The sequence below is a fragment of the Xyrauchen texanus genome, chromosome 5 (genome assembly GCF_025860055.1).
Source record: "Xyrauchen texanus isolate HMW12.3.18 chromosome 5, RBS_HiC_50CHRs, whole genome shotgun sequence".
Taxonomy (NCBI): Eukaryota; Metazoa; Chordata; class Actinopteri; order Cypriniformes; family Catostomidae; genus Xyrauchen; species Xyrauchen texanus.
In genome coordinates this window covers 4,280,548-4,304,589 of record NC_068280.1, presented here as the reverse complement: position 1 = coordinate 4,304,589, position 24,042 = coordinate 4,280,548, and the positions used below count along the sequence as shown (strand labels likewise).

The window sequence follows — 24,042 nt, the reverse complement described above, 5'->3', positions numbered from 1 at the left end:
ATGTGTTTACCTGATCCAAGGAGAATATAAATCCCATTCCCACCTCCTCATCCAGAATGGGGCTTATACACTTCAGCTCTCAGTTCGCAGAACATCGAGAGCCGTGAACTCGTCTAGGAGTATCGTGTTTTTTAATTGTTCTCTTTAATTATGAAAATGCATGTTTATGTACTAATAAAGGGGATCAGCAATTGTACAGTGCTTGAATGAGATTTTAGCACGCTGTAGAAAAGGCCCCTATAAAACTGAGGGAAAATTGGGAAAGCTTACGTTTCATTGGGTGGATATGAATAGGCTTTGTTATTCACCACTGCCTGAGCCTAGTGCCAATGCCTGGGACTTATTATGAGCTAACTGTGTGTGTGCGTGAGTGTGTATGCATAGATGTTGATATGTATTTATGCACACAAACGTGTATTTGTGGTTAAAGTTTACTGTGCATATTTGAACATTATTAGTGTATGTAGATGGTAGATAGTTGTCGAATGAGGTCCTGGTTGGCTCACTGATTACCTGATGTGGTTCCTTTATTTAAATACAATTGTTTTAGTTTTTCTTTCTTTCTTTCTGTCCAAAATTATTTGGAAACCATTTGATTAAATTGTAATATAAATGGACCGGCCCCATTGACTTCAATTGTAAATGCCCTACTGTAACCAAGATTTGTTATTTATTTATTTGTTTATTCATTTTTACCAATCAGTGACGAATACGTGACGTGGTAATAAACATTACGCCACAAATGCTGTCTATTGAGGTTAACTTGTATTGAACTCGTAACATTCTTTAATAGGATGTTAAATTGACCTCAAATCATGTTAGCATGTATAAGGTGTGGATTGTAGCATTTATGGACTGGCCCCATTCACCTTCATTTTGATTGCCTCGCCGTAACCATGATTTTTGCTTTTTTTGGGGGGGGTTTGTTTGTTTGTTTAATAAACAAGAGATGAGTTAATACTTCTCTTGAATTGAACCCAGAACATTTCTTTAAGGCTATTCAATTTCATATTTATTTTTGTCAAAAAAAAGATACTCTAGGCTTTTTTTGCATTCAAGTTATACAGCCATTTGTAAGAAACGTTAGGGTTGTATGTTAACTAGTTTACTACTAAATTTGTTCTATCATCTATTGTGTTGGATAACAGGCCACGGAGTCGTATCTGCTGCATGAAGGTCCCCACCGAGCCCCAGGCATCTCCGAGTGTTTCCTAGTGCCTGAATCCTACAGGGTATGAGCAATTTTCATCTTCCTAGCTTTAATGTTTAATTTGATTTGCTTCTTTAATTCTATAAATGGACATATTATAATATGAGGAACTGTACTTTCATTTCTTTCTCATTAATTATGACATCAATGTGCTGCCAGGCCAGACTGAGTTGGATTTCAGATTCTGATAAGATGAGTTGTAATCAAATGATCAAACTATCAAACTCTGAGCATATACTGTACATCATTACTAATCCAATTCATTAATTTTTCCAGGTTTCATAGCCTGTGTTGCATCAGTAAAAAGCCCAACCTTTCACAAGGGAACAGCATGTAGGATTGCATCATAAATATAAAAGCCTGTTTATAATCTCATATGCTGTATCTAAATGTTCATATGGTGGTAATTTTTGAGAGGAATGCAGACTTTATGTGGGAAGCAGCTGCAGGAATTATCTACATAAAATATAAACAGTAAAATGCGAGTGTATGCGTGAGTGTTTGCATTGGGTTGAAACCACACACACTGAACTGTATCACTTGCATATGGTTCTCTTATGTGTGTTTTATGGAAGCCCTAGCTGCTGTAACCACAACCCAACCATTGGTCTGCTTAACAAAGAACTGGGTGTGTGTGCATGTGCGTGCATGTATTTGTGTGCATATATATGTGTGTGCTTGAAGTAGAATTGTTTTTCATTCACCTCATACTATTTTGTAGATTAACTGCTATAAATGTGATAGAAAACAGCCTTTAGGAGATCTGTGTTTTGGATTTGTGCCTTCCAGTGTGTTAATGCCAACCTTTGTGCCCTTTCTCTGACCTCGCTCTTCACGCCCAAGCTCAGCATTCTCTCTTTCATTTAACGCGTATAACAATGCAAAATCATCCCCGTTACGACTGTAACATTGGTTCCCTGAATAGCTGGCGCTATGGGAACTAATTTTTAGGAGTGATGGTCTCTGAAGCCCTTTAAAATCATTTCAATCTATTGGTAATTGGCGCTTGACCTCTGATGCACACGCCATCACGGTCATATAAATCGAGGCACAGTGCCTTTTATATGGATTCTTTGGTTTGTGCGGCTAGCCTATGCAACGTCAAGTCGTGTCTCTCTCTGTCTAGTCGGTCACTTGACGCTGCGTCATTAGCTGACACTGTGGGAACCGTATATGGAAACCATCTAAGGGGGAAGTCTACACTCTCCCTGGCTGATTCCCTGATGGGAGAGCCAATCTGCACCACAGTTCAGGTGGCCAGGGTCGTGCACACCACATATCGACAGGACATGCTTCTCATTCCAGAGCAGAAGTCGGTGCAACAAACTCAACATTAGACGTGACCGTACTCCCCCCTGACAATTTATGTACGCTACCACTGCAGTAATGTTTGTCCGGATCAGCAAGTAAAGAGCTGCATGACTGACCAAAATGCTCTCAGTGCTAGTAAGACTGCAAGCAGTTCCAGGCGATTTATGTGACACGCCTCTCACACTCCTGTTTAGGTGCCGAGGGCTGGACAACTGGCACACAGGGATTCCCAGCACTGATGTTGCCTCATATACAACAATCCCACTGCTGTGACCATCAATCCCAGGGCCCACTGAAACTGTTTTAGTGGCAAAGCTCTCCATAGCTTGAAGCTAGTCATGCATTAAAGAACAGAGTGCCTTCGTTGGTCATGCCACCTTGGTCACAGAGTCAATTTCCATCCCCAACAAGGAAACCTGCCGACTGGGAGCCCAATTGACATAGAGGCCCCAGACGCTCCACGTGCAAGCAACAGGTCCCTGTGTTAGATCGACCGACAAAACAGTACAGAGAACGGATATGATACAACATCTGTCTCTGAGTAACCGTCTTCAACAGAGATTTCGCGAGTGGCCTGTTCAAGCGTTTTAAGTCCAGAATGGGCTGTCCTTTGTGGCAACCAGAAAATAATGATTGTTAAAGCCTTTTTTTACCCATTCTCGTCCATGTCCTTGAGCAGGTCAGTCTGGTAGGCCTTGCCAACGAGCAAAGACATGAGCCGACATGGCTTGGACTGATGCACCAGTCGGGTTTTCCATCCCAGTGCAGAAGAGGGGCATAAATGGGATGCATCTGCCACATCAACTTGGCAGATTTCAGTATAACCCTTTTGCATGGTGCGGTAGAGGGGTGTGAAGGGTGCTGCACCACAAATGTACGTTTGTGCAGAGTAGGGCAATTGGCATGTTTAGACCAGATGGTCGTGCAGCTCTGGGAAAAACGGCAAGTGGGTCACTCAAGCTGGAGCTTCTCGACAGCCTGAGAGAAAACCTGTGTCAGCTCAGGGTAAGAGATTTTAGTGTGGACTTCCTCCTCACAGGGGGAAATCCCAACAAACTTGGATGAGTGAGACCAGGCCTCACCTTCAAAAGGTGTGAGTTATATACTGTCATTGCTGATATACTGAGTCTCCATCTTCATCACAACTGCCAGTCCTTCTCAAACTCTCCATGCTCACTAATCCTGACATCGCATGCCTCCCTCATGCAGTCTCTCATGATCCGCAGAGGGAGTTTGGTGGAAGGGAGGTGGACTGGCATCGTCTTTCAAAAAGAAGGCGAGCCACGAGCGAAGAGTCTAGAGTTTCATGCATTCAAAATGAACCCAATCAGTCTTACCGAGTGCTGCTTCCACCTGGGCTCAGACAGAGGAAAATAATGCTCACAAGGTGGAAAACATTTGTGAAGCGCTATCTTAAAAAAGATGTTGGTAAGCAAATGGCTCTTTATATGCTTCACACTCAATAAAACACACAACAGAAATCACAATATCAGTAGCATTTCAAATGCAAGAGTGATGCGCTGTTTGATGGAGCACAGGCTGGGAGATAAGGTGTGCAGATTTAATTACAAAGATTCAGGCATCCAGAGCATGAAAGTTGTTATCGCAACCCTAAAGAGAAAAACTTTGAAGAAATAATGCTGCGCTCCGGATTATATGACCGTGATGGTGCGCACATAACAGATGGAGTGTCAGTCACCATCTGCCAATAGATTGATTTTAAAGGGCTTCAGAGATCGTCACTCGTGGAAGGAGTTCCCATAGCGTCAGGTACTGACACAGCGTCGAAGTGACCGTCTCGAAAGGGAACTAGGCATGTTGTTCTATTAGCTATTGTGCAGATGCGTTTCATCCCAAGCAACATACTGTACAAAAGGACCTGTTCTACATTGATGTATTTGGCAGACACTTTTATACAAAGCTATTTTTTTTCCTGGAAATCAAACCTATGACCTTGGCATTGGTAGTGCTCTGATCGGTTGAGCTACAGGAACACCTCCACGATAGTAATAAAGTAGGATCTTGAAAATTCAACTCCTTGTTTCTACCCATTTTGGTTGAATCTTAGCCATTAGGGCACCACCAATCTATTTTGCAAACTGAAAGTAATTATAAAACCAATCATGATTAAAAGTCTCTCAAACCGGTCAGATCACATCAACTTTGTTCAGTTTATTATTACACTGAATAGATCCGTCTTAAAGTTTCTTGTTAGTTATGGACAAATATTTCCCTTCATAATCTGTATATGTGACAAAAATCAACATACGGGACAAATCTATTTTCTTAAACTGTACAATTATAATTGCTGCAGTGAGGTTTGACTGATCAAATCCACTGATTATTTTCCCAGATGCTGATTAAACCTCAAGCTGGATTAAGCCAGTTCTGGATTAAGTTGTACCATAATTGGTAACACTCCTTTGTGGTCCGGGCTTTCTGTCTATAAGAAACCAGTCCTAATAAAAGAGCAGGCTAATCTGCCTCTTAAAGTTGACAGCAGAGGCACAGCAGAGTTTCACGGCTGGAGAAGGTGCAAGATAAGCATAGTTGAGCATGCCGCAAGGCAGCCTGGGCTCTGTGGTTTGCCACAAAACAGATGTGGATTTAGGAGACCACCATGCAATACTGTGATACACTAATGGGGCCTATAGATGAGTCATAGCAAAAGAGAGAGGGAGAGAGGTGACTCACCTTCTATTACCTATGCTCATGATTAAATTATTGCTACAATTTAATGACAGCAACTGAGAGACCTACAAAAAAAGAGTCATAGGCCTATACAAAATTGTAGAAATTGTATGAAAACTTAAACTATTTTTATTCTAAATGCACTAGCTGATACTGATATTATTGACCCTAAAAACGTTTTTTGTATCCTGGCAGCTGACCTCAAGGCAAATGTACTTTTCCATGTTCTTTTTATGATTTCTACAATCTGTAAAATTGAAATTAAATCAATATTTTAGAAACATAAAAAACTTGAAACGTATTATGTGGATGAATGTGTCGAAAAATAGCATTAAATTAATTTTCAGAGGTGCCTCTTATATTCTTGCCCTTTTAAAGTTTAAAATAGGCCTATGCATTGGTCTAAATCGGCTAACTGTAACAAGTACTGTGCATTATACAAAAGCGTTGCATGCTTTGCAAACTGGGTTGCACGGTTATGCCATTATGATTGCTTTGACTGTTTCCAAACGAGCTGTACCTCCTTTAAAAGGATTTAAAAAACAAAAATAAAAATAATTCAATAATGCAATCTTTATATACAAATCAGTGTACGTATCTTTACCCTTCCCATCATCACATAAATAACATGCTGTATTTTTGCGAGACTAAAAACGGGTCAAATCAAGAAGGAAAAAAAAGTTTTCTTCCTCAAGTTTGAGCTTTCACTTTCTGCCTTCGAGGCGGGGTTATCGGCGCGAGCAGCGTGGAGTGGGCGCGAGGGGGACGGCGAGCAATTGCAATGCATCAGCGCGGCGAACTTCCACTCAACCTCAAAACGCGAATGTTTTCCGACTTCTGAGATAACGATGTACTCCCAGTACTGCTTGACACAGGTAAAAAGTCTTTAATTGAATTGTTCTGTCGTGATTGGGTCTCCGGATGCCTCGTTATGGAACGGTTGCTCTTTTTTTCTCCTTCTGCACCTTTTGCATTGCGTTTTATAAAACGTTATTTTCGCTCGTGCGTTTATATCCAGCTCCCCGCTCGCGCGCGTTATCGTTGCATAATAGTGCGTTTCATTGCACATGGGTTAGAAGAGAAAATGGCGCTTCTCCCAAATCTATTTTATATCAAAGTCCATGGGGTGGACCGGAGAGGGAGCGCGTCTGGCATAGTAAACTGTTCAAACTTTGTATTTGCGTGACAATGTTGCAGTGTCAAACTTTAAAAATGATTTCATTTGTTTCCCCAAGATGTGATGTTTTAGGAGAAGATGACCCGACGGCGTGTCTTCTGCGCCCGTGCATGAACTTGCGTCTGAATGAATCAATTCAAAGACACCGAGTTATATTGATCTACCTGCCCTGAGCGAGCAAAGTTTCTAAAATCTGTTTAGCAGAAAAGACATGTCTTTAACGTCATTTCTCAACATATGCATATAGATATTTCATATTATTAGAGGTAGAAAAAGCTAAATGTTGGCTTGTAAATCTTATTCAGTTAAATTCTTAGAAACCTGCATTTTATTTCTAGCGTGAAGACTGTAAATCAAACGTGTTTTTGCCGTTTACAAGACATTTAGGCTATTATATGTGTATGCTGTGCATTTGAAAAATCTGTTAGGAGTCTTTATAGTTCACCATATTGATTCATATTTTCATTCAAAGCGTTTTTTATAGACTTGAAGCTTTGATAGTGGAGGACACGCACACTGTCTGTTAAAGGTTATTTCCATTCTTTAGATTGTTCGGATTGAACTTCGGCCTATGCTGCTTCTAAACATGTTGCAAGTAAATAAATAAAGCAACATGCAATGGGAATTTCATGCCAACTTGGCCGTTGACTTCATTAAAGGTCACAAGCCATTCAGAAGTATTGTTCGCTAAAACCAAACCAGTCTAGAAATTCAGACATGCGATTTCAAAATATTGCATTAAACATAGGCTAGGACAAAATAATAATAGCAATAATAATAATAATAATAATTATTATTATATATATTTATTTAATATATATATATATATATATATATATATATATATATATATATATATATATATATATATATATATATATATATATATATATATATATATATATATATAGGCTATATATATATATATATTTGTTTTTAGCTATGTAACCTACAGGTGTAACTCACTTTAATTGTTGGCTACAGTAATAAAATAAGGCACTTACAAAATATAAATAAGCCACGTTAAATGTGGTAGTAAACCTGTATATGACCACAAATGTCAGACTGTGTTCCTTTTTTAATTAAAAGTAGCCTATGTCCCATACGGCCTACTCATGAAGCCTTTTTTTTTTTTTTTTTTTGTGGTCTGCTAGCAATATTACTTTTAAAGAAGCAATATGTGTATTATTATTATTATTGTTATTTAAAAATACATATATATAAATAGGCCGAATACAAAATAAAATTGCACATGTAGTTTATATGCTGCCATGTGCGCCTTTGTTTCATGCTGCCTGAAGCGATCTCGCGTATGGTCGAGCTGCTGCGGCCGGTACCTCGTCCATTTCAGAGAGACTTCCTCCCACAGTTTGGCCCGGTTTTGCTGTGGAAGACATTTGAAAGTAAAAAAAAAAAAAAAAAAAAAAAAACTTACTTGGGCCAAAATTAAATTTTCAGTAGAATATGTCATAGGTCTACATACCTATATATATATATATATATATATATATATATATATATATATATTATTATAATTTTGTATTCATGAATTGGTATTTTATCTCGTCTCTTATAATGTTATGCCTTTCTTCTATTTCTTAATTTTAGAGGATTTCTTGTCTTGGCTGCAAATTGACCTTTTCACTTTTTCACCCATCCAACCGGGTCACTAAACTGTCGGTGATGACGTATTCTGGTGCGTCTAAGCTAAAACATATCTACTTTTCTTCCATTTTACATAGTTGACAGATCTTATTTTTTTTTTTGCAGGGAATAATTGTTTCTTGTTAATTAGAATTTGAAGCATGGCATCTGCAGCCGGAGGCCCCCGGAGGCCCCCAGCGGCCTATCAACGCGTCCTGCTAATTAATTCACCATTTGAGGGACTAACTCCTGCAGTTATATAAACATATAACTATTTTGATTCTTTATTATTCTTATGGTGTGTCATAAACAGTTAATTTATTTTTGGCAAAAATAAATTTTAAATAGAACCTCCGCATCCCGTCATGTTAAGTTTAAATATATTTCAATGTTTGCTTTGCAGGTGCGATATACAAAACAGGGCGTTTGGTACAGATCAAATGTAGACTTAAGAGTGAAGAGTAAACTGTAATTCACAGCCAGATACATTCAAACTGAGAGATTATATCATTGTAAAAAAACGGACACGTTTCAGTTTATCCTTTATTCTAGTAAATCCGTTTGTTGCATGGAAAAGTATATTGTTTCTAGGGGTTGATTTGTATCCTAATAAGTTTACCATATTATATTTAGCATCAATACACATAAGTAACTAAGAGGCCCTTAGAGGACAAGAATGTCTGTGCCAAAAAACGACCATAATAATATTATATGTTAATATTGTTTTCCACTTTCAGTTAGTTAATTTTTTTAACCATCATAGCTACCAAATATTCATTAATTTTTAGGATTTTAAACCTTTAAATGCCAGTTTGTTTATATAATGCCACTGTTGTTATTTATTTAAAAAAAAACACAACAAATTAATTATATTCCATATATTAAATGCTACAGGGATTTTTTTTTGGATTGTCACAGTCTGGGATATGTCAATGATTAGCAACAACATTGGTTTTGATGCATTATTATTTTCTGTGCAATGTCAGATTTAAAAAACACACACTTGGGACCTTGGAGGACAAAAATGTCCATGCCAAAAAAAAAAACTGCTATAAAAATATTATATATTAATATTATTTTCCACTTTCACTGACCATCAGTCCTGATCATAACTACCAAATATTCATTAATTCTCAGGATTTTAACCCTTTAAATGCCCGTTTGTTTACATAATGCCACTGTTGTTTTAAACACACACACACACACACAAACACACACACACACACAAAACACACACACACACACACACACACACACACACACACACACACACACACACACAATTATAGCTGCATCAGTTATTATGGCCTGCAGTGCTCTATAATACAGCAACAGAAAATAGGTAAAAAGCTTGTATTTGCTCCATAGGCTAAACATGAGAAAAATGGCGTCATCTCGTGGAAAATATTAAAAATGTACATTTTGAAGCCAGGGCTCCGGAATGAAATCATAATACAACAGAATTCATGATTTTATGCTTTAATGGCGCTGGGATCAAATATTGCACTTTTAATGGGTTTCAATGGGGGACATTTTTGTCCTGAAGGTCCCGAGTGTAACTATATTATGTTCACAGTGTATTATAGATGTATTTTAGGAGCTGAGGTTGAAATATCAAAATTCCCCAAAGAATACACACCTTTGGCAAAATGTATGCCGTTGGCATTAACAGCCAAAATGGTTGAAAAAACAAAAATGAAAAAGACAAAAATGTCCAGAAGGTCGCACAAGGGTTAAAACGACTGGCCCAACACCTTCAACTCTTTGTGGAGCTCATATGTAAACATTACAGGCCATGACAGTGATTATACCCGCTTTATGGTTAAAACCAACCTTTATCTTACTGATTTATTGCGTCTCGTCTTAAACCCTTCAACTCGAGCTGGCAATAGTTCGACTGTTGTTTTGTTTGCAGCGATAAACGACTCTTACAATCGCGCCACGTCGTGCATATGTTAAATCTTTTGTTTTTTTGTGGCTTCAGATGCGATTCAGATTGCAGGCTGGGTAAGACTTGCGGTCGGCCACGTTTAGAGTTAAAACTTGGGTGAGGTTTGGCGGTTTATGGGAAGTTTTATGTGCCTTCAGAGAAGATGGAGAGAGAGAGGGAGGAGGACGCGGGACCACCCCACGTGAGACGGGATAATCGGCGTGCATCTGCGCACCTGATGAAATCCACCCGCGTGAATGTTCATCATGATCCCCCAAAGCCTCCCGCTCTGTCTGCACATTTGCTCTGCCGTCGTTCTTATTTAATTATGGTTAATTATTAAAAATGAACGAGGACACATACGGAGCGGCAACAAATGTAAACAATAACTCATGAATTATTAACGTTGATAAAAGGGTTTCTGGACGAGATTGAACAGGTGGGAATCTCAAGCTTCCAGCATAATGGAAGTTAAGGATGGGTCGCCAAATGTGCAAAAGGGCAAACATGTTGTTTAGGGAGTCTTAGCAATTTCAGCAAGTGGTTAGCATTAAGTTTTAATGCGTTTTGAAAATTCCTACAATTTTGTCTTACATAAACTAAAAAGAGCTTCCAGAAGGTGCAGTGTGTTGGACAGCAAAATATGCATTTTGGATGCGTCCCTGTTGATTTCATACATACATACATACATATATACATATATGCATGCTATAACATTTATCTCAAATTGCCAGAATGTTGGGTTAACCCTTGTGCGACCTTCTGGACATTTTTGTCTTTTTCTTTATTGTTTTTTCAACCATTTTGGCTGTTAATGCCAACGGCATGCATTTTGCTAAAGGTGTGTATTTTTAGGGAATATTTCAACCTCAGCTCCTAAAATACATCTATAATACACTGTGCACACAAAATAGTTACACTCAGGACCTTCAGGACAAAAATGTCCCCATTGAAACCCATTAAAACGGCAATATTTGATCACAGTCCCATTAAAGCATAAAATCATCATTATGATTTCATTCCGTAGCCCTGGCTTCAAAATGTACATTTTTAATATTTTCCATGAGATGACGCCATATTTCTCATGTTTAGCCTATGGAGCAAATACAAGCTTTTTACCTATTTTCTGTTGCTGTATTATAGAGCACTGCAGGACAACTGAATACATGATGTAGCTAAAATTATGTGTGTGTGTTGGTATGGATGTCAGAGTGTATTTTGTTTACATTTATTGAGAAATGTGTGTGTGTGTGTGTGTGTGTAAAACAGTGGCATTTTGTAAACAAACAACAGTGGCATTTAAAGGGTTAAAATCCTGAAAATGAATTAATATTGGGTAGTTATGATCAGGGCTGATGTTGGTTAAAAAAATTAACTAATTGTAAGTGGAATACACTATTAATATATCATATTATTATGGCAGATTTGTGACAGACATTTGTTTTCCTCTAAGGACCTCTAAGTAAATGTTTTATTGACACACAAGGGTTAAATGGGGCATTTTCTATGTCATGATGTCGCACGCTCACTATTCGCTGACTCTTGAGTAAACAAGCTATAATGTAAAATTGTGATTTATCATTCTCTCTTTGCAGTGTAAAATGTAAGAAGTTAACTTTAACTAAAAAATGTGAGGAAACCAATTGCCTTTAAAAAAAATCAAGTAAATATACTTATTTGGCTCATGTAATGTGGACTATTCCTAGTTCACTTTACTTGAGCCAAATTAGTAGGCCTACATTTAATGCCAAATAAGTATATTTTACTTAGATGTTTTTTAAGGCAATCGGTTTACATGCTTTTTTAAGTAAGGTTAACTAATTCGATTTTACAGTGTGTTTTATCAGTCACTTGCTTTTATTAACTGAGCTCAAACGGGCAATGACTGTGCACTGCTAGAGTGATTTAAATTAACCAAACAGACATTTATTCTTCCATGAAACAGCATAAAGTGCTGTCTGAATGTGCTGCTGTTGGCAGGCCTGGCTTCTACTGCTTTTCTAAATGTGACAGGGCTAATTCATGATAATGACAAATTCTGTTTCCCTTCCCTCTCTACCTTTGTTGACTCTACGTCTCCTGTCCCAATAAGGAAGACAGAAAGAAAGTGCGCCAAACAAGAGCATTGACTGCTCTTTGCTCCAGTTATCTTGCTCAGCCCAGGAGATGAGGGAAAATGGTGAAATAGGAGCGGCTGTGCTGTGGAGGGGTGGGAAAAGACTCATACCAAACTGGGAGAAAGTTTACAGGAAATATAATCGATTATAATACTTTTCGAATGTAGGAGAAAACCAGTTGAGGTTAAGCTAGCAGCCTTGGGGCGCACCATTCGATCTCTATCATAGGTCATTTCTATATGGTCTAGCGCTTACATAAAACGTCATACTCGATAAAACCCTGTACGGCTGACTGTAAACACTGGTGTGCCCCAAGGCTCCTGCCTTCGCCTCAACCTGTGATTACTGTTCACCTGAGCGTGTTCGTCATTACAAAGTAACAAATAAATCATCTCATTTACTGGTGAAGCAATCTCAACAAATCAGCAGAAATCAAGAATTTTCACATTGAGAACCAGAGCTTCCACTTAAGCCCTGAACATCAACAAGACCACAAATTACCCTGTGATAGGTGTTTGACACTTGAGCAGAGCCAATGAGGGGATAGTGCAACTGTTAAAGGAATATAATGGTTCAATATAGGTTAAACTCACTCGACAGCATTTGTAGAAAAATTTCCATTTCCAACAAATTTATTCAGACTTGTCTCTCTGGGATAAAAACATCTGGGCTACAATGTGCTACTTACAATGGAAGTGAATGGGACCAATCATTAAACGTTAAAATACTCATTATTTTAAAGGTATAGCCACAGGACGCAAACACTACGCGTGTTCACATTATTTTAGTGTTGTAAAGCCACTTACTAACCGTTTCTATGCAAAGTTATTGCCAGTTTTACAACTTCCTTGCCATGACAATGTAATGTCAACAAACCCTAAACGCTAAAACGATTGTAAAATTGACAATTTAAACAACTGAACAGCTCAACATACATGATTTTTAACTGAAGAATTAATATGTGATGTTTGCCTTTAAACACTCCAAACATTGGCCCCATTCACTTCCATCAAAAGTGACTCAATTTTCGCTAAATATTATTTTTTTTTGTGGCGATCAACATTATGCCACAAATGCTGTCAGTTGAGCTTAACTTGTATTTAATATCCCTTTAATAGCTTCAGTTTCTTCAGGCCTCAGATCTCAGACACCACAAGCCATCGTTCATTTTGTAAAGGTGCAACAGTGCCCCTCCCTCGCAACCCAGCATAACCCTCGCAAGTTAACTGCTGCAGCTGGCAGTACTGCTGGTATAACTGTTTGGTGCGGTTACTGCAAAACATAGGAAAGGAAGGCCACGCAGACTTACATTTACTGTATATTCATATTTATGTTCCTGGCAGACACTGTCTTACCAAAGTGTCCTAGAATAAAATACATGTGCTGTGTTTTATCTTGCAGCTAAGGAAGTGCTATGATGAAACCTTAGGTTAAATAATGAACAAAAGTGTCAGTAAGCATGTTATTGTTAAGTTATATGCAAAGAGGAACCATCAGCTACAGCAACGATAAGGTGCATCAACCACATGCTGAGCAGATTTATAACAATTGTGCTGTTGATGCCTTTATGCAAAGCTCAAAAGCTATGGAGTCACATATAGGCAAATGGACATAAACTTGCATTATCCACATTTTTAAATAAGCATGTTTTGAGGGTAGAGATACCATGTGTGTATATATAAGCAATTGCTGGAAATAGATTTGAACACTAAAAATATGGCAAATTATTACAAGAGTTATAGCTACAGTACTAACGTTTGGGCTCTTGATCGACATCTGTGGTTGAAAGTTACTTTATAAAAATGTAAATAATATGCAGAAATATGCAACATAATTCTAATAATTCCTAAATAATTATTTGGCAGTAAAGTTATAATAGAGAGATGGTTACATGCTAAACAAGAATATGTTTAGTACTGTGCTATGAAATCTGTGGATTATAAATAACTTGAGACGAGTATATACACCGATCAGCCACAACATTAAAACCACCTGCCTAATAGTGTGTAGGTCCCCCTCGTGCCGCCAAAACTGCACCAACCTGCATCTCAGAGTAGCATTCAGATATACTATTCTTCTCACCATGATTGTACAGAGTGGTTATCTGAGTTACTGCAGACTTTGTCAGTTCAAACCAGTCTGGCCATTCTCCATTGACCTCTCATCAAGAAGGGTGTTTCCGTACACAGAACTGCCCCTCACTGGATGTTTTTTGTTTTTGGCATCATTCAGAGTAAATTCTAGAGACTGTTGTGTGTGAAAATCCCAGAAATACTCAAACCAGCTCGTCTGGCACCAACAATCATGCCACAGTACAAATAACTGAGATCACATTGTTCCCCATTCTGATGGTTGAACATTAACTGAAGCTCCTGACCTATATATGCATGATTTTATGCACTGCAGCCATATGATTGGCTGATTAGATAATGACATGGATGATTGTTGGTGTCAGACGGGCTGGTTTGAGTATTTCTGGGATTTTCACACACAACAGTCTCTAGAATTTACTCTGAATGATGCCAAAAACAAAAAACATCCAGTGAGCGGCAGTTCTGTGGACGGAAACACCTTGTTGATGAGAGAGGTCAATGGAGAATGGCCAGTCTGGTCTACAGTAACTCAGATAACCACTCTGTACAATTGTGCTGAGAAGAATAGTATATCTGAATGCTGTTCTGAGATGCGGGTTGATGCTGTTTTGGCGGCACAATGGGGACCTACACAATATTAGGCAGGTGGTTTTAATGTTGTGGCTGATCGGTGTATCATGGTGAAATACCTCGTATAAGCTTGTATACATAGTGGTTTTAATATGTATTTTAAAATTGCCAACTGTTGCTAAAAGGGCAGTGGACAGTGATACAACGATTTGTGCATTTTGGCAACTGGTGTACCAGTTACGGATATGACATCAACAAGCATAGACGAATGACGAAACCCTGAAATTCCGCACCAATTTCCACCCAACAGCTCACAATATAAATCATTCTTGCAGGCTTGCAGCAGTGAATCGGGTTACGGCAACGACAGGGTTTTTGAACACTGATTTTTTATGTACTCAAGAATGGACTTTTGTTTATTTTTAACCCAAAAATCTTACATAGTGCAGCTTTAACTAATTACATTAGTTTGGTGAACACAAGAGGACAAGGCTTGAATGAATAGAGTACAGACAGTCAACAGTTGTAAGCTAAACTAATTGTGTAACCCAATAAAATTAGAATTTATTATTTCAGTAAATGAAAAATATCTCCTTGTGCCAGTAATGTCTTGTGAAAACAACCACAAATCTCAGAGCAAATCCTAAATCAGCATAAGAGATTTGATTCATCATCATTTCATATTATTGTATGGGTGTATTTGGCACTTAACACATGAAGTAAATGCTGCACTTTGCTTTTTCAATTGTGAACATTTAGCAAAGCAAAGATGCTGTTGTGGAGCTGCTTTTGTGCAAAATACCAAACACACGTTGCTCAATATGTTCTCATAATCACTTCACTTAGCGCAAATGTGCAACAATGGCGTCTTTCACAGAGGTGACGCACTCGTGAACCTGTCTCCTCTGTATTTGCTCATTTATATATAACTGACAATTTGGGTGAACAGGTCATGCCTGGAGTCTTCTTGTTTGGCTCTTGTCCATAGAAAAAATAAAGACAATATATATTCTATTGTATTCTATTCTGTTTTATGCTGTTTTATTCTGTTCTTCTCTGTTCAGTTCTGTAGAGCTCTATTTCTAAATCAAAGCTTATGTTTTGTATTGTTGTGTTTTTTTGTATTCTGATTAGTTTTTGTCTTCTATTCTATTCTGTTTTATTCTGTTCTCTGTTCTGTTGTATTTTGCTCTGTTTTGTTCTATTTTCTATTTTGTTCAAGATTCATTTTGTTCTTTCTACTTGTTCTATTCTATTTTCTTTTCTGTTCAGATTAGTTTTTTCTTTCTGTCTTATTCTATTCTAATCTATTCTATTCTGTTCTATTTTCTTCTGTTTTTCCCTATTCTGTTGTATTCTTCTCTGTTCTATTCTATTCTGTTTTCTGTTCAGATTAATTTTGTTCTTTCTGTCTTATTCTATTCTGTTCTATTCTATTCTATTTTCTTCTGTTTTTCCATATTCTGTTCTATTCAGATTAATTTAGTTCTTTCTGTCTTATTCTATTCTGTTCTATTCTGTTCTATTCTATTTTCTTCTGTTTTTCCATATTCTGTTCTATTCTATTTCCATTTCTTTGCTGTTCAGATTAATTTAGTTCTTTCTGTCTTATTCTATTCTATTCTAATCTATTCTATTTTGTTCTATTTTCTTCTGTTTTTCCATATCCTGTTGTATTCTTCTCTGTTCTATTCTATTCTATTCTATTCTATTTTCTTTTCTGTTCAGATTAATTTAGTTCTTTCTGTCTTATTCTATTCTGTTCTATTCTATTCTATTTTCTTCAGTTTTTCCCTATTCTGTTCTATTCAGATTAATTTAGTTCTTTCTGTCTTATTCTATTCTGTTCTATTCTATTTTCTTCTGTTTTTCCATATTCTGTTGTATTCTATTTTCATTTCTTTGCTGTTCAGATTAATTTAGTTCTTTCTGTCTTATTCTATTCTATTCTATTCTATTCTATTCTATTCTATTTTCTTCTGTTTTACCATATTCTGTTGTATTCTTCTCTGTTCTGTTCTATTTTATTTTCTATTTGGTTTATTTTGTTCTTTCTGTCTTATTCTATTCAATTCTATTCTATTATATTTATGCCGTTCTATGCCTTTTTCTTCTGTTGTTTTGTATTCTGCACTATTGTGCTTTGTTCTATTCTGTTCTGTTTCGTTCTGGTTTGTTTTTTTATTCTGATTTGTTCAATTTCAGTTTCTGTTCTGATCTATGTTATGCTGTTTTTTCTGTTCTTCTCTGTTCTATTAGTTTTTGTTTAATTTTATTCAATTTTTTTCTGTTCAATTGTATTCTGCTGTATTGTGCTTCTATTCTATTCTATTATGTTCTATTCTATACTGGTTTCTTCTGTTATTCTCAGTTTTATTTTATTCTATTCTATTATGTTTTATTCTGATCTGTTTTATTCCTTTTTTATTATATTTTATTTTAGTTTGTGTTTTTCTCCTTAATTTTTCTGTTCTATTGTGTTCTGCACTACTGTTTTCTATTCTATTCTATTACGTTCTATTATGTGTTGTGTTTGTTTTTGTCCCGTTTTCTTCTGCTCATTGTATTCTGCACTACTGTGCTCTATTCTAGTCTAGTTTCGTCTCTTCTGTCCCTCTGAGGCTGCTCCTCAGGATCTGGTTTGTTGCTTGTGTCACAGTGTGAGCCTTTAGGATGGCAACTAACCATGAAACGAGAAAGAGCTACAAAAAGGTTGTAAAAGGGCTTTCAGATGATGCTGTGTGTGAGTATGTTTAATGAGACTGGTGTTTTCTGTGTGGGTGATAAATGGAGAGTCGAGAGCAAGTGTTTATATTAGCACAGTAGCTGAAGTGGTCTGCTGTACTGATGTTCTCGAAGACACTCAAGGTCGATTATTTCTGTCCTGCAGCCTGTGTGTGTGTGTGTGTGTGTGTGTGAGAGTGTGTGTTGGTGTGCATTCAGGAGGCTTGCATTTAGCTGGAATCTATGACAGGGAGATGACTGCAGCTCTATTACTGTTGTTGTATTTTGAGTATGAGTCTGCTTTAAATATGTCAGTGCTGTACACTGGAAAGATTATGCAGGGAGATTAATTGGTATCGATTATATGTGAGAAAATGGAGAATAAACTTTTTGTTCTTGCTTTGTTCATACATTGTATGCAGAATTACACTCGATGCACAGATTTTCCCAAACTCGTGCAGAATTTTGCATAGATTTGCTATGAACGAGTAGATCTCTGAAAAATAGAGCAATTAGTCTTTTCTGCAAATCTTCCACCAGAGCGACGACTTGAATGTGCACAGCACCGTTTGTGAAGGTAGGCTGTCAATGTGGTAAACTAGACTGTAAATTGACAACAATAAACATGACGAATGCCAATAATGCTAAAAATTATTTTATTCTCATGAAGATTCACTTTATTTACATCGAAGGCAAAAGTACTGCATACCTTGGTCAGATGTAACAGCCCACAGGAAAAACAAAGTATACTGTGACATTTAAACATTTTGTGGCAATACCAAATATTTCATTGTTGTCATCATGTCAACACTCGTCCGGACTAGTCAAAAACAGCTTCAGACTGGACAACGTGTGAGAAACGTGGCTCTGTGAGCACATGTTAGACTATCTGAGAATATCTGATTTAGGTGCATCCTGTAATCCTGCGTAATCTGGCTCAGGTCTATTAGGGATTAATTGATTACAATGTCTAATCTGAACAGAGCATTATTTATGATGGTTATTATTGAAATTGCCCAGAATGGCAGATAATTATGCCCAGATGTGGTCAATCTCAGATTAGCTTTTAAAGTCAACACACATTACAGTAAACCATCGCAGATGTGTAATATCCACACACACACACACACACGCCCTTAATCTAAGCATCATGTTTGTGGAATGCAAGAACATACGCAACCCCACTAGCTCCTAACCTCAAATGAAAGACATTATCCTTTCTAAACACAAACACACACACACCCCCGGACACCCCCATGCTCACACATACACACACACTAATATTTTGTTCCATCTGGGGTTGGCATCACGTTACTACACTGTACATACATTTTGGCCAAATGGTTTTTACGTGGCCCGTTGTATGTATCGCAGCAGTTTCCTGGTGAAATTAACGCTAAAAGCTCTAAAACGACAACTTTTATTTTCTGCCATACAAATCACGAGTAAAACGGCTGATTATCACTAGTTTATGCAAAGGACCGGAGTACGAGTCCTGAAGAGCGTTTGAGTCGACACGTCGAAAGTGTCATAGAAGCCTCACAAAATGACGTGTTTGATTTTTTCCTTGCAGTTTTTAGTCCCACATATGCTGTTATTATTATCGGCAAGGTTTAGATTCAAGGTTTAGGGCAAGAAGGCTCGATACAGCTTCGATGGCAACTGGCTGGTGTCACCATCTCCACGGATTTAGGGAGGAATGTGGTGAAAAGGGAGGTATGGTGGTTTTTAAATGATCTGAAAGAGGGATGGTGGTTTTGAACGAGTGCAGGGAGGGATGGTGGTTTTTAAAGGCGTAGAGGAGGTGATGTTTATTGACTTATGGACCACTGCAGCCATAGAGGGTTACTAAGAAGAATGGATGGCAAGGTTCCAGATATGGTGTGTGCTGGAGTGAGCGAAAACATATTCGTATGTGCATACTTTAACACATTACACTAATCGTGCTATGAAAGTTAAAGAGGAATGAGACCTGGGTAAACGTTAAAGTAGAGAAAAACACAGACCAGCACAAAGACTCCCATAATCCCTCGGTTTTAAACAGATGTTTATTTTGTTATACGGGTGTTATAAATGGGTGCAGGAGATGTGGTGCCTGTTTCCCTATTTGGAGAATTTATATGGTTTAACTTGACTGTTCTCTTTTACAAGAGCACACACATGCCTGCACTGCCTGTTGACAGCAGTCATCATAGATGCTCTCTAAATGTTAAAGCTGTTCCAAATGCTATGGCTAATATACCTCATTAGCCACGTTTCCACTATCGTGCCATGTGAGGGCATGCTAGAGTGTGCCAAGGCCAACTGCGTTCCCACTGTCACATCCGGGGCTTCATTGGACCTTCTCGGGGCTTCCTTCGTGTCAACGGCAAAGCGCCTTTGGCCCACCGATTACCCATGGGCCAAAGAAGGCCAACTGGGGATTGAGGCGTATTCAACGTCAAAGGCGGAGTTTCGTTGAGTTAGATCGTGCTTTCTACCAAGCAAAATCCAAAATTAGCAAACAAACGGCAGCTTTGGTCTCCACCGTGTTCATTTCGAAGGCTAGGTAGTCTCCTAAGTCTGAAACCTCAGCTTGAGCTTCCCTCTTGCTTGTCAAATGTCCAGAGTGTGTGACGTTGGCACCAGGGCGGCGTATTAAGGGCAGGTTTTAGGGCAACGCTGTGGGCCTATTGGTCTCATGGCTCGAGGTCCGAGGCTATTTGTCCTGGCTGCCCAGTTGGTAGCCTTGGCTCGCACTGGCCCAATAGTGGAAACGTGGCTATTTTCCTTCTCAGAGAAGGCAATCTCATTATGCAAATTACTAATTTGATTGTAATTATAATATCGAGCCAATAACTTAGCAACATGCTAACGCAAACTCTATTGAAATCAATTGTAAGTCAAGTCTTAAACACTGTCAAGCACTTTGCTTGAGTAGCGCTATTTGTGTAGTGCACAGAATCGCTGCCTACGTGGAATTTTCCAATTCGGTCGCTTCACTTATGATGCCGCCAGTACTTGATTGCAATACAGCTCACTAGGTTTTGGACCAGAGCCACACTCTCTCTTTCTCACTGTGCACATATTCATAAGTCACATTTGCTCTAAAGTTTGTTCTCAGACATACTGAGATGTGTGCAGGCGTCTCTTGGCAGTTGGGTTAAATTCCTGCCGATTCTAGGACATTTTTCGAAAGTATGCCACAAAATGTAATTGCAGTTGCAAAAGCAAGTAGATTTCCAAAATGTTCAATTATGTTGCATATAAATGGCTGTTTTTTTTAATGCACAATATAATCACATAATGCAACGCAAACCAGGTTTGACAAAGCATTTGTTCATCGTCATGACCTGTTAGTAAACCATTGCACATTTTGCCGATTAAAATGATGAAGTGCAATTTACGTGTTTATTTAAGTGAGCTAATCAGAGCATATCTGTAAACAGATGACTGCTGTCAAAGTTATTGCCCCTTTAAACTCACAAAACAAAAGAGCAGTCAATGTAAATTAAGAGATTTTCTGTAGGACTGCAGTTCTTCAAAATACAGTGGGTTAGTGCAACATCTTAAAAGTGAAGTGTTTAAATTCTGGGTTACAAGTGGCACCAAACGGAATTGCAGTATGTTTGTTTAAGCAGACATCATAACATTTGCTTGTTTGGTGTGGGACTATCTGTGTTCTCCGACCAATGGGAGAGCAATTCTTTTATCAATCAACTCATATTAAGATTTCCTGTCCATTTATTTGTTTATTTGGCAAGTAGTTGTGTAAAAAGTAGGTTATTTTCACAATAAAAACACCAATACAACTTCGACACAAACCAGAGGTTGAATTGAGTTGTTTTTGGAGACTCCGCAGTCAAATCAATGTTTCATGTCCATTTAATTACTTATTTGGTTAAGTAGCCATGTAAAAAGCAGGCTAACGTATAGTTAGCCAGTTATTATGGCACAATAAACCCCTTCAGGCTGATACAATACAATACAATACAAGGTGAAGTGTGTAATTTCTGCACCATTAGCGGCACCAAACCGAATTACAAAAAGATAGACCATTTCCTAATTCTTGTAAACACCCAACCCCCCCCCCCCCCCCCCCAATCTTCCGTTGCTGGGAAGATAGATAGTCCCGTCTTAAACTCAGGTCATTGGTTGAACCAATGTAGCTGTGTCCAACCAAGTCGGGCCACTCAAACAAACAGATTGTTAATTATTGTAAAATTATTTTTGGTGCAAATTTTGGCAACATTTTTGCATTATTTTATTATGTTTTCAAGTAACTTCAGCTGTAAATACCTCAACTAATCACAGACTCTCTCACAGATGTCTTTAAATCCAATAAAATAGCCTCAGTGAATCAGGCCCGCAGGGTGGTGTCCAGACGAATAGCGGTGGTGTGACTTAGACCACGTGGCATGGTGCCAGCTTCCCGCCTCATTCCCGCGATATGTGTGTTTAGACTGGCTTTCACTGAGGTGGTAAAATCCAGACCCCGACCTGAAGGCATAGCACAGTTAGTGCTCTGAGTTATGCCAGCCTTTCAGCGATGCCGCCCACCACAGAAAAGAGAGAGGGGCAGTATTTAAAGACTTGCTCAAAATGTTTTGGCAGGGATGAAATCGTGATCTTGGCATTGAAAGCAGGCTTAGTCTGAGGAACTGGGTCATGTTCGGGTGAGCACTCTACAGTGTCTGCTCGCATACACTCTCAAGAATTACTAAATGAGCTCAATATCTGGCAACGTCAGACAACACTTATTGTTACTCTTGAGTTAAGTGTCAAGGAGTGGAGTTTTAAAGTATGTGCGTCTTATAATTTGCCATGATGTTAGCGTTGATGTCATCAACTCATTACTGTTGGCATCGGATCAGCTGAATCACAGTCATTTCGTAATGGAGGAGATCACAGATTATTGGTGGAAGGATGTTCTGGGATCAGTAAGAGATGTTAGAAATTAATTCTGTAACCTAGGTCAGACACTGAACTCTCCACAACATCATTGACCCAGGTTAGCATTAGCATGAGCATGGTGCTACCTGTATAATAAAGAGCTTTTGGAGTCCACCTATTTACAAGTTTTTTTATGTACTCCATTTTAAGCACCCTTTACTTACACTGTCCTATATACAAGCTGCAGAGACTCATATTACGCAGCTCAAGAGCCACTTTTAGAAAATGCAGGGTGACCAGAGGCCAGTGAATAACATGGCCTGGTCATACAGTAGTATCCATTTGAAATTATTTGGTTTTAAAATGAGCAATGACCAACAATTACAGCCATGTCTTAGCAGACTGATCTCACATTGAATTCGGTAACAGTAGGTCGATAGTTCTTCAGCTATAATCGGTCTGTGTTTACCGAAATTCAAACCACTGCCTCCAGTGGCCGAAGCGGGAAGTGTTGTTGAGCGTATGGGAATGTGTGAGCTCCAGTTTCAAGATAAAATGTCCACAAAGAGACGCCAAAGGGGAGTTGTAAAGAGATGTTTTCAGCTGTAATACAGTGAAGAGGAATGCATATGTTATTAACCATGCGCTCTAACCCCAAACCCAACCCTAAACCTAACCGTCTGTGGAGTAAAAATGTAATCTTGAAGGTGAAATGCAACTTCTAAATCGCGCTCACCATTGTTTATGTGAACACGATTACTTCCTGGTTTCCACCCAGAACTTGTGTCTCTGAGGCTACTGACAGAACGTGCCATCAGTAGCGTCACAGGAAAAGGTAAACACATTTTAATCTAAACAGTTGCACCACTTTTGTCCAAAAACCATTGTGTTATTCACTAACTTGCATTGTAGTTTGCGCAATCAGTGCCGAAATAGCGCTGCATCTTGAGTATTTAAATGCAGTAATTCCTTTGCGTGCAAACGTGCCTTATTTTTGTCTATTATACTCATTATTGACTGCACTTTATTCACAAAACTCTGTGATATTTGCTGGGCGCACCATTGTAACTTATTTCCAGATGCGTGGTGTAGTCAAGCTCACTTTTGGCATGTTATAGAGATGATTCAAGTGTCTTGATCACAGTAATGTAGCCACTCTGTACAGTTTTTCAGATTTTGTGGGCAAGTTAGCGTCGTTGCCTCATCTGCATCATGTCTTTAGTGAATTGGTTTAGCTAAACCAGCATAGAGAGTGCGTTCAAATAAACACAATGCTTTTACCAGATGCAAATCATTCTTAGTGAATTCCCCCCAAAATCTTTTGGTTCCAGTATTGTTTTGTTCAGTTAGGACCAGTTCTGGATTCCCAACCCTAACTACCTGGCTAGTCTGAGTGTTTACCTACATTGTATCTCAGAGGTAAGGCCTCGGGTAGAAGCATTGATATGCACATATCGGATTTCTTAAGGGGATGCGAAGGAATGTTAACCATATTATCCCACTTAAAGGCTCTTCGGGTTGCCAAGCTTTTGGGATCTCTGGAACTTTGTGCATTATGCTTGCCTTCCCTCGCTGGACCTCTCTGTGGTCACAGCCATTAGGAATGCATCTCAATTGTACGGTTGCCAGATATTATCAATGTCTTGATCGATGTCTTATTCTCCTAAAATGCACCTTGCAGGGTTTAGGTTATTATGTTCATC

At 38.4% G+C, this 24,042-nt stretch overlaps 1 protein-coding gene across 5 annotated transcripts in view; it reads left to right on the top strand.

The window, feature by feature from the left end:
- The window catches only part of LOC127643396 (nuclear factor 1 X-type-like), a 138,094-nt gene that overhangs the window by 6,611 nt on the left and 107,441 nt on the right, over positions 1-24,042 (top strand). For 4 of the 5 annotated variants that reach the window (XM_052126086.1, XM_052126091.1, XM_052126089.1 and 1 more), the window contains exon 2: positions 1,149-1,232. In XM_052126086.1, the coding sequence (XP_051982046.1) occupies positions 1,149-1,232 (84 nt within the window). Of the gene's footprint in view, positions 1-1,148; positions 1,233-5,970; positions 6,088-24,042 lie in introns of those variants that run through there. The other variant, XM_052126087.1, reaches the window with a different exon arrangement.